Source organism: Solanum lycopersicum, chromosome 10, assembly GCF_036512215.1.
Source record: "Solanum lycopersicum chromosome 10, SLM_r2.1".
Taxonomy (NCBI): domain Eukaryota; kingdom Viridiplantae; phylum Streptophyta; class Magnoliopsida; order Solanales; family Solanaceae; genus Solanum; species Solanum lycopersicum.
In genome coordinates, this window is record NC_090809.1 from 64,009,803 (window position 1) to 64,019,389 (window position 9,587).

At 26.9% G+C, this 9,587-nt stretch overlaps 1 protein-coding gene across 1 annotated transcript; it reads right to left on the minus strand.

Annotated features, from left to right (window-relative positions):
• Positions 1 to 38: 38 nt before the first annotated feature.
• On the minus strand, positions 39 to 2,952 carry LOC101267665 (GDSL esterase/lipase At5g03820). The gene is made up of 5 exons (XM_004249593.5): positions 2,584 to 2,952; positions 2,188 to 2,318; positions 1,199 to 1,432; positions 591 to 846; positions 39 to 419 (listed from the first exon to the last, which is right to left on the minus strand). Exons 1-5 carry the CDS (start codon positions 2,813 to 2,815, stop codon positions 226 to 228), a joined length of 1,047 nt encoding a protein of 348 aa, XP_004249641.1. The 5' UTR covers positions 2,816 to 2,952; the 3' UTR covers positions 39 to 225.
• Between the last annotated feature and the right edge of the window lie 6,635 nt (positions 2,953 to 9,587).

The window sequence follows — 9,587 nt, forward strand, 5'->3', positions numbered from 1 at the left end:
TCGATTTATTTATATGAAGAGACAGTGAGACAAGAGTGTAATGTGGAAACTTTAACATTTATATATTCATAATAATCTTACTGTTGATTATTATGTAACATACAATAGATGAAGTAACCTTCAAATTAAATAGTTTTAGTAACTACATTACCACAAAAAACTTACTAGTACTATATAAGCTTAAAGACTTTTTTTCAACTCCAACAGCAACCATACAACACATAATTAAGAGATGAGATCAAACCCTTGCTCCAGTAAACTTTGAGCTAATTTCTCATTAGCTGCTTCAGAAGGATGGAATCCGTCCCAGAAGACGTAATCTGTCGCATTAGAGCACGTCCCTATAGACCTTACATTGCAAAGGAACGACGTTTCTAGTGTACCAGTTCCACAACAAGCCCTCCTTGATTCGAAGAATCCTGCAGGGAATTAACAAAATGCAGATTGTCAACGGAAAATGTAATGTATTCTGTTGAAGTGTGTGACTATCTCATCTAAAAGCAGGCCTGATTTGATCCCAGAACATTTGTCTGCTCTGATACCATGTTTGATGTATGTGAACAAAGAAAAATGTGTTTTGAGGAAATTACCACTATCTGTAGGTTTAATGATCATATCTAAGAGAGGATGATAGATGTCGAAGACGACAAGTTTGAGGCCTGGTAGTCTGCTCTTCAAATTTTCTGATGTTCGGTTCAGCTTAGCGTTGAAGAAAACAGCGTCTTGGTTCAATCTTGCAACACATTGATTGCTTCCTCTACCAAACAAAGTAATTGCTGCTGGTAAACAACCTGTTGGTGGCAGAGTTGTTACTCCAATCTTCCTTGCTCCCATACCATAAAGGTTCTGTTTTTCATACATTGATGGTCATGTTAAAATATCAATTGCATTTCAATCGAAATTGAAATAGAACATGTCTTAGTTTCAGTATGATCTGAGTATGCTTAAGAGCATTTCCTGTAGATAACTGTTGTCTACGAATGTCATGCCAAGTACACCAACATGTGTCGAAAACATAAGACCAGAAGTCTCAATGATGTTTCATAGAGTTAGAAAAACCATATTTTGACTGATCTTTCACAATATCAGTTCTACTTGAACTGTTAGCTAATCATAGTCGATAACAATATCTAACTACGTACCCTCAGAGATCACGAATAAATTAGTGGATACGAGAAGAGGAGAGGGAAAAAAATACCTGAATGAATGTAGTATAAGACTGCATAAGGATATCGGAAAATCGATCAGGTGAGTAGATCCTGTTGAGCATTGGATTAACATAGTAATTCTGAATAAAATCACTGCTGCCTGCACTTAATAGATGGATTCCTCCAGAGATTATGTTATTAGCTTGTGTTCTTCCAACTAAATTCACTACTTTTGCTTGCCATTCTCTGTAATATTGTAGTTGTTGTGCCAATGTAAGTGCACGCTGCAAATTAAACAACATACACCGTTTAGAATTTCACTCGTTAAAAGTTTGACTCATTTATGTTATTTCTGTTGGAGGAAAGAGCTAATTCGAATTCATGCCGTTGTTTGTAAAATGAAATGACATAGATGAGCCAAACTTTTAACACCTGACATAGACGGGCCTTTTCTCAAAGTTTGATGACATGTTTGCGTCTTTATTCTTTAAATAAATGATTTAATTAATGACGTATCTAAATCATAATTGACCACATGTAAAAAGAAATGGTTTTGCAAAACCAGAACTGTTTTTAGTTAATAAAAAATGACATGGATGAAACTTTTATTAAGTAGAAATGACATAGATGAAACCGAACATTTAACGGATGATATAGATCTATGATCATTTTCTTAAAGTTCAATGACATATTTAACATTTTTTTCCTATTTTATTGAAAAAAAATTATCCGGTGCCAAAATTTTGACATTTTGATCATGTATATACTTTGAACGATGAAAAAAATAGCTCGGTGCAAAAAACATTTTGTTTCCATGCCGAGTTCAGAGAAGAACCACAATTAAAAAGACTGATATAAACAGTCTATCCTGGCAGACTTCAAAAATCAGTTGTCACTTCACTAGCTATTACAGTGACTTGAATTCAATTATTTTAATATATAACAAAAAAATAATTTATAATTTTTATACTATAATAGCTAAAACCTAAAGTTATTAAATTAACACAAAATTAAAAGGGAGAATAAAGAAATTACTAACATAAATTTGAGGAGTCCTTTCATAATAACCAGAAGCAGCAGAAGCAAAGTTAACACCAGTCAGTATATTTCTCCCTCTTGCCTCTGGACTAAGGTAAGCTGGTGGATATGTAGTGAACCCAAGATATTCAGCTGTCCATAAAATTCACACATAAACTATGAGAATACAATATTTTCGACGCAAAATATAAATATATACTAAATTTTGATTCAAACTCTTCGCTTTCAGTGTTGCACCGATATCAGATTCTTAAGAAAAACATTATTTCTGAAGAATCTGACACGCACCTGTTGACATTTTTAAAGTGTCTGAACAATATAGACTACAATTACAAGCTCATAAAATTTTGAATGTAAATAAATAAAAAAATTTAAATTTTGAATCCGACTCTGATACCAGTGAAGTCAGTAGCAAGTTTTCCATTGCAGAATCTTCCAGTAGGTCTATGAGTAACAAAATCTCTTCCATAAGGAAGAAAATTAGCCTTGATAAGAGTAGTTAAATTATTATTATTTCCAACATCAACTACAGAGTCACCAAATATGTTTAATGCTGGAACTAGAGGATCTCCATTTGCCACATAAAAAAACACAAGAAGAAAAAATACAAAATATTTTAAGAACTTCATATTTATTTTTTTTCAATTTTTTTTTCTTCTATGTTGTTTTGTAGGGGGTGTATGTGGGAGAATTTAAAGGAGAATTGTAGTTATGTAAAGGTCAAAAAGTGAAATAACTGATGGATAGAAAGTTGATTGTTTTTCATGTGAGTATGGGGGCATGTTTGGCACCTCCTAATATTGGTATGTTGGCATTATTAGGCAAATATATTTCGCTTTGTTTTATATTACTTGAGTCATGTTAATCTCGTGATCAATTTTATATTACTTGAGTCATGTTAATCTCGTGATCAATTTTATATTACTTGAGTCATGTTAATCTCGTGATCAAGAATAGAAGGGTTCAGTCAAACTCAAAAAATTACATTATTTATATATAATCAAAATTATTTTTTTATTATATTAAATTCAAATCTTGTTCAGCTAATTTGTGTGCTTATTTTTTATATTTTAAACATACCTCTTAATAAAAATTCTAGCTTCAACGTTGTAGCGATAATCTAAGACTGCTTTCATTAAAGGTGTTGTTTATTAAACTTATCTTATTATTGATTTTTTGAGACTCTAAAGTTTATAACTATTGTTTTATGTAATTGTTCAATATTAAGAATATTATTAAAAAAAATTATTTTTTTCTTGATTTGCTAAAAATAACAAGTAAAATAAAATATTCATTTATTAAAAAGTTTTGTTTCATTTTTGTCCTTTATTATGAGTTTGTTTAGAAGTATGATGAATCATCATTTTTAATAAAGGACTTAGATAAATATAAACCTTTTTTCAAGAAAACTGAAAGCCAAATTTGCGTGACACAGTGCAAAAAAAATTTGTTTACAAATATATGACCTATAAAAAAAAAATTGGCGGCTCAATTTTGTTATAACTTTTTTTTTTGGTATAAATATCAACGGGTTACGCGTGTAATGATGAGATTATTTTATTTTTTACTAAAAATTTTGAATTTAAGTTATAAAAATATGTATATTTTATAATATGAAATTTAAATTTAATCAAAATTTTAATATAAATTTAAATACGAAATGAAAGAAAAAATATCTATAAGTACGTAATGAAACTACTTGAAATTAATTAGTTTATGTAAAAGAACTTAAATTTGACACACAAATACAAAATAGTAGCAATAAATACTAGAGAAGTTCGAGGTAAAAGATAGATATTTGGTCAATTCATGATTTATATCAAGGGGATGGAGATAAGAATTATTTTTATTTCTTTAAAAAAAAATGTTGATTTTTAATGTTTTTGATAGCAACATGTTATAATATTTGTGTATTATTACATAAGTCATTTTTGACATATGTGGCAAAATATATCATAAAATTTGTATCGATGGGTGATTCTTTATTTTTTGTTATATATAAATTAGTAGAGGCTTAAAATAGTTACAAAATTATATTTGCATATCTATAGGCTATGATTTAAATTATCAATCATTAATACGTACATAGTAGGTATAAATTGTTTATATTATATTTGGTGCATTGAATCGTCTTTATTTTTTTAATTATTTATATTAATAGAAATGAAATTTTGGTGCAATAACAATATTGTCTTGTATGTCCTATAAATTTAAAATTATGCAATCGGTCATTAATACTTGAACTAAATTAAACTATATGCTTATATTAATACACTCACAAAATACACCTTTATTTTGTTACTTTTATTTTATTTTATATTATTTGACACCGATTAATAACACATTCCGTAAAAAAAATAATTAGTAATATATTTTATTAAGCTAATAATTATTTTGTGTACATTGCACACGTTTATTTTTTTTCCTTTTGTATTTACTTGATCATATTAATATGACATATTCTTTAGTAGTATATTAATTAATAATATATTTCATCAAACTAATTATACTCTGTACACTACTTGATTTTATTTTATTACTATTTTTTTTTATAAATAAAATAATATTACTTGATTCGTATTAATCGAACATACCTAAAAAATTAGCTCGAAATATATTTTGTTGAACAAATCATATTATGTACTTAAGCATTTATGAAGTGAATTGCATTAAGTATTCATGAATCGTCACTTTCCTCTTTATTGCTACTGCAAGTCTTCATCAGCCTTCAATTCTGATACCGTTAATGTGTATGACTTGACACTTTCCATGCATAATATTTCGATTATTTAAAAAAAAAAATTGATTTAGTTTAATTTAATACGAAGTTTAAAAAAAATGAAGAAGATTCTTTAATTTTATAGTTTAAATTAAAGATATAACAAATGTATTAAAATATTTTTTTAATATAATCTTAAACATGTCACATGAAAAATTAAAATGAAAGTATTATCGAAAAAGAAAAAGGGTAAATCTTTTTAATAAATTTTAAAGAAACAGGTTATTCTTTTTTAAAAGTAGAAAATATTTTATTTTATTTATTGTGATATCATTAAAGGTTAATTGATATTAAACCGGTATATATATTGATTTAGTATCAGTTAAACAAAATTATCAGTCATACTGATATCAATATTATATATGATACTGGTATAGTATCAATTGAGCGAAATTTTTCAACATTAATGAATGACGATATGGTTTGTAATGTTTTTTTTTTTAAAGAACATGTATTTCTTAAATTACTTCAAAATTGGGATACGAACATATAATTTTTTGAATTTTATGGCCCATTTATATTTTTTTCCCCAAAAATTAACCCACATTTAGAATTTGTTGATGGGGTATCTTAAGCTAAAAATTAAAGATTGAAGGTATTTTTAGATTTAAAAGTTAAAAAAGGACGTTATTTGTGAGTCATTTATATGTTAGCATATTTTTGATTCTTTTATGTTGTATTAAATTATTTTAAGATCATTGTATGAACCTTATAAAACTCAAATCATAAATCCTCTTATACATATGATGATAACATAATTAAAATATGTGATACAAGCATAATTCAAAGTGGAGACTCGGATTAGTAAAGCTTTTGACATAGCGATTTATTAGGTTTTTTTTTTATTTTAAGAAAATATCAAGATTTACATGAAAAAAAGAAAGTGCAAAATCTTTATTAATAAATAAAATAAAGAAATAAAGAAATAAAGATTTGTTTTTCCATAGTAAAAAATATTTTAGATCTTGAATTAAACTACTTAAATCTTTATACTATTAGATAAAAGAATTTATGTAAGAAGATCTAAGGTAATGTATTACATACACATGACTAACTTATTACTTTAGAAATAAGTCTAATAACACTATTACTATCATATATTTATTTTAATTTAAATATTACTCTAATAAGACTATTACTATTAGGTTTTTATATTAAATTTAAAAGACTATACCTTATAAAAAATATTACACTTATATAATAAATTGAGATAGGTGAAATATTAACCTCAAAAGACATAAAAAAAAACACAAAATTAATTAATAGAAAACATTGTCATCCTTGTTTTTAGCTATTATTTGGTGGTTGTGTTAATTTGTTTTTGTTCCTATTTAGAAACAAACACACATCTAATCAACCAACCAACCAACTATAATAACTAAAAATAAGGATGAAAATGTTATTCTATTGATTAAATTTTTAATCTTCTAAACCCTTTCAATGATATGTTTCTCGCTAATTTTCTCTCTTTACAATCACAAATACAATTTTATTTAGACTAAAAATATTTTGTTTTATGTATCAAATTGATATATATTTTATATGATTAAAACAATTACATATATACATATTAGATCTAATAATATAAAATATGAATTCAGGTAAAATATGAAGTCGAATGAATATAGATGGTAAAGGAATATTCTCTATATATTTTAGAGGAGTAAGTTAATAATTATATTTAATGCTTTTTATATTTTTCAAATTTAATATTTATTAAAAATTTAGAAATTTCACACACATGGGAAAAAATATATATTATAATATAAAAACTAAATTCGGCAATTATAAATTATATTTTTTCTCCTGTGCTTTTAGCTACTAATTTTTATTTGGTTGTCCATGACTTAGGAAAGATTTATTTATCTATTTCATTTTAGTATTTTATTTTTTCATAAAAAAGATAAATATAATGATATAATATATGTTTTTAATATTTGTATATGATTTTTATTCGCGGTTATATCAATAAAAAATATATGTGAAGACGTGTTTCATAACAAACATGGTTATCCCGAACAATAATTTTTAATAATTTATCTATGTTAATCATGATAAAGAACAATATTATTTGATATAACTCGTTCAAATAAGCATATGAACCTACTCTTTAATAATCGTGGACATAATATATGTGCAACTTACTATGCTTTGTTATTAGTTAATTAAACTTTCTATGTCACAAGACACAAGCTCAAATTCTTCGAATATATACATTATATTTTTATTTTTCTAACATTAAAAAAAGGAAGTTAAAATGATACTTAAATGGAACAGAAAGAATAGTTTGATAAGAACTCTTGAAGGCTTAAAGCTATTTGCATTAAATATAAATTTAAACGAATAATCTTGATATACTATATAAAATGAAAAAAGAAAGGAAAAACATAGGTTTTTATGAGTTTGAGATTTAAAGGACACATAATAATAAAAATTAAAATAACATCCCAAAAGATGATGCAAATATTCATTAATTAACCAAAAGATAAAACTAGATAACAAATGCAAAAATGTCAAATTTGGATTGGCTTGCTAAAACGAGTTATTAATTTTCCAACTCTTTCATAAGATGAACGATGTTTCGACCTAATTTTTGCAAAGAGGGTAACAATATATTAAACATAACTTTAACGTACATATTTGGTACGAGGGAAAATATTCTTTAAAAAAATAAGTGAATACTTTATTTATTTTCTTATATTCGATTATACTTAAGATTGTATGAACCACTAGATCCAAATATATGTATCGCGTTTGCACAAGTAAACAAATGTTTTTTTATGCCATATGATGGGAATTGGTAAAACATGGGAGCAGGAATGAAGCGGAGCCACATTATAGTCGAGGTTCATTTGAATTCTCTTTGGCGAAAGATTATAGAGTATTATTTATGCATGGTTAAAATAATCATTTAGATATATACAGTAAATGTCAAACCCCCTTCGACTATTTTGTGTGTCTATTTCTTCAAATTTTGAATTCCTTATTAAGAATCTCGACTCCGCCACTGTATGGAGTGTTGTGGGGTGGCTTTTATTAGTCTATGCTAATGCTTAAAGCTGGAGTTCAATGGCAATATCTTCATTGCTTCAACAAATATATACTAGGTTCTTTTGATTTCTCATTTAATATTCGATATTTATATTGAATTCTGACTAAATTTGGATTCGCTTTGAGAAGTCCCACATTTGAATACCTATTGAATCTAATAGGATTCTATTTTGTAGTTGTTATAGAGGGACTAAATCTATATACTTTGGTGAAAGAAGATGTCTGGTATAAATTCTTTGAGCTAATTTTTCTAACGATTAATGAAATCAATTTGTGCAGAGAGATGAAGATCATGTAATAAACAAGCAGCAAAATCGATTGGCAATTCTTCAATATCTCTTCATTGATAAATAGTGCTAAAACAATCTGAAAGTTGTATAACTTTGATAACATGATTTTTTTACCTATTGATGGTGCAAGTTATAGTAAAGTATATATAATCTATCCAATATATATATATCTTCTTGAAACAATTAAATCATATAAACTAAGAAGACAAACATATGTTGCCACCAAACATTTGTAATTAAGAGTTGTCTCTAAAATGTGAGCTACATGGGGTAGTTCAACAGTACTGTGCGAAGCAAGGGTTATTTACCTGATAATACTATACACGAAAAGAAAAATAAATTGGAGTGAAGAAGTCATCACAAACTAGTATAGATATTATGTCAAAGCGTTTTGATAGAAAGAAACATAACTACAACAAAATAATACAATGCAAACATTGAAAGGATAAGAAAGTCCATGAGAAAACTACGACTACTAGAATGGAAAAATAAGCGAGACTATGCCCTACTAGATACCTACTAACTAACCCTAGCTTCCGATCTAATTTGTTTCTTCAACAACCTCAAATACGGAAAAAGTATAAAAACATTTTCCAAAAAATATTTCCTCCGTATTGGGCACGCCCTTAAATATCATATTGAAACATAACCTATACTACATATCATTGTACCTTGTAATTTAGGAAAATTTATATGCATCTATGTTTTTGAAAATATGAACTAGTTAGGTTAGAACATGGATAAAAACCTTAATAAGTTCATGCAAAATAGAAAATAAACCTAGACTGCTAAAAATAACAAATTCCTCACTAAATCAAAACACTTGAAGATTCAACGCAAATATTTGGTAATTAATAAAATACCTGTTTAATTAACACCCTTGCCATAAATAAGCTTGCAATTTTATTCCAATATCTGTTAAATCAAAGCAAGGACATTAGGGCAGAAAAAGAAGTAACATTCAAGAACATGTCTTAAATGTCATCCCAAATTCGAGATGATCGATTTGTAACACTGACTGTACAACCTGCAGCACAAATGCAGCATCCCCCTACAATAGAGATGTCAATACGAAAGAAATGTACTTCATTATAGCCCCATAGGCAATCTAAACTTCTGTCGAAGATGAAGTAGTGTGATTACTTCCACTAGATCCCAGTGCTTCTACCATGAAAATATGATAGTTCACTGGCGTATAGACAAAGTATATATAGCTGCATGCATAAAATTCATCTAGAGAATATATTTCAAGACAAATTTAAAAGAAGGAACACTGGATCA